Below are 2,354 nucleotides of genomic sequence, written 5' to 3' on the forward strand. Positions count from 1 at the left end.
TAATTTCATAATTTTTTTCTGTTGGGAAAATGGAAAATTTGTTTTCTGAATGGATTTCCATGATTTCTAAACTACTTATAAGGAACGTGTTAGTTTTTTAATTAGGAAAAAAAAAAGCTTTCTTTTTCTTTTTTTATATGAAGAGCATAGTTACAAATTGGAGTGATCCATACAAGTCTGATCAGGACAGTGAAAGCCTAGAAGCAAGAAGACAGAGAGTCTGTTGAGAACCAGTGTGTAGTCTGGCAGAGAGAACTCTTAGCCAAAGGGATCTTCGAACTCTGGAAGGGCTGCTGTCATGGAGATGATGGATTTTTCTTGTTTTGCATAGCTTCAGAGAGAAGCACCAGGATCAGCAGGTAGAAATTAAAAGGAGGAATAATGTTCTCAGTAGAAAAAAAATTATTTAACAACCAGGAGCATTCAAAAGTAGAGTGGGCTGCCTGTGTGGGAGTGATGTCCCATTTTAGAAATGTTTAAGCTGAACCTAGGAGACTTCCTATATGATTTCTTAAAGAAAGAATTCTTAAATGAGAGGTTTGACCAAGTGAAATTAAAAAAAACAAAAAACAAAAAACAAAAGGAGCATAATGAAGAATCAACCATATAGGCTTTTTTTTCAACATTCAAGTGTTTTGAGAACTTTTTCTCCCCTCAAAATGATTCAAGTAAATATAATACAAAAGCTGGCACTAAGATCTTGGAAAATTACTTGTTTGTACCTGTTATTACTTCATATGTAAAATAGGGATAATAATAGTACTTATAGGGTTGTCATGAGGAGTGAGTAAAAGAATTACTATGTAGAAAATGTTTGGTACAGTATATGTTAGAAGCAGTTCTTTAATTAACCTGTCATTAATATGTTATAGACAATTTAGTAAAGCAAAAATTTTGACAGCAACTATGAATAACAGATTCTGAGAGTATTTTTGACCAGGTGGTGTTGGGAATCACTACACTACTCTTTAAATAGATTAATTTCTAAATGAAGGAACCAATCATTCTAAAGTTCTAAAATGTAGTGGATGAATTTGACATCTACCATTTAAAAATATACATACCAAATACAACTATCAAGTTCATAACAGCTGTGGACACTTCGATTTAGTTAATTTTCATGTTATGCCTTTCCTATGATGTGATAAACAAAAGAGGCCCGTAACCGTGTTTTCTCTCACGTATAAAAATATACAAATATACTAAAACCTTTTTTAATGTTTGCTTTCTCTAGTTTTTGTTTTACCTGTCCTCTGAGGCTGTTGGACGAGTAGATGTTTGTAGCGGTGTGTGCAGTTCATTAGAGTAAAGAGTGTCTGACAGTATGTCAGCTCCTTCAAGCTCCCTGCAACGGTAAGGCCTGCCATGAATAACCTCCATGCTTCTTGGCTAAAAAGGCACAATCTGGAAGAGAAAAGGAGGCCATACTTGGTCCGAGAGTGGACTGACTTGGCGGTTATCACACTGACTCTCCCCCTTCAAGGCAGGCAGGAAACGCGCTTTGTACTGATAAATTGTTCAACCCAATGCTGCATAGAAATCAGGGGCCTTCTTCCTCATGGAGATCCCTTCTGTGGACCCTCAGATGTCAGTCACATCACTAATAAATAGGAACTGAAGATCTGTGGAAATGAATTTCAACTGAAACATCCACTAAGTGAAAGATGTTCCTGAGTAGTCTGAACGCTACGTGGACGATCTGTAGGTCCATACAAGGCCACCGCTTCGTGGACATCGACTGAAATTCAGTTCTTGCCTCAAGTTTAACCATAAATATTCAAGAAAACTCAGCTCATCTCCCCCACTCCCGACTCCAAGCTCTTTCTAAAAAGCAGGGAGATTCATTATCCAGCAGAACCAGCAGCTATGCTTCCAAAGGCTTTGGGGATCTTGAACGAGAGAAGTCCTTTGCAGGGAGGGAGGTGGAGAATCAGTGGTGAAGCATGAGCGGGACCCCAACGGGTGAGAATCCCACCCCTCCCTCGGACTTGGAGGCGGACGCTGAGGCCAGAAGCTGCGGCCGAGCCTCCCGGGCCATCAGCACCCCGCCCAGCGGTGCCTCGGATTGGGACGCACCTGGGACATCAGCTTGGGAGAGGCACCGGTCCGCGCCTCTCCTTCCCCTCTCCAGAGCTGGCGGGCCTTTGCGGGGCGTGGAATTCCGCGGTCTTCCGCACCTGCGGCCCGGGGAGCCTGCGGGCAGGTGCGGATGAGGTAAGGCCAGAGAGGGACCTCTGCAGGCCAGGGGTGGGGTTGAGGGTGCCTATGACGGTGACTGTGACCGTTGCGCTAGGTAATGCATTCTTGCGGGGCTGTGGGTTTCGGGAGGGCGGGCAGCGGGGCGGCGGGCGGCT

General features: G+C 43.1%; 1 protein-coding gene and 1 long non-coding RNA gene across 2 annotated transcripts in view; one reads left to right on the forward strand and one right to left on the reverse strand.

Moving 5' to 3' along the window:
• The window catches only part of CUNH7orf31 (chromosome unknown C7orf31 homolog), a 43,320-nt gene extending 41,940 nt beyond the window's left edge, over nucleotides 1–1,380 (reverse strand). The window contains exon 1 of the mRNA XM_011361673.2: nucleotides 1,247–1,380. Coding sequence (XP_011359975.1) covers nucleotides 1,247–1,380 — 134 coding nt within the window. The remainder of the gene's footprint in view (nucleotides 1–1,246) is intronic.
• LOC111740865 overlaps nucleotides 1–2,354 on the forward strand; it is a 21,303-nt gene that overhangs the window by 9,312 nt on the left and 9,637 nt on the right. The gene's annotated exons all lie outside the window — the stretch shown is intronic.

The sequence above is a fragment of the Pteropus vampyrus genome, unplaced genomic scaffold (genome assembly GCF_000151845.1).
Source record: "Pteropus vampyrus isolate Shadow unplaced genomic scaffold, Pvam_2.0 Scaffold69, whole genome shotgun sequence".
Lineage (NCBI taxonomy): Eukaryota > Metazoa > Chordata > Mammalia > Chiroptera > Pteropodidae > Pteropus > Pteropus vampyrus.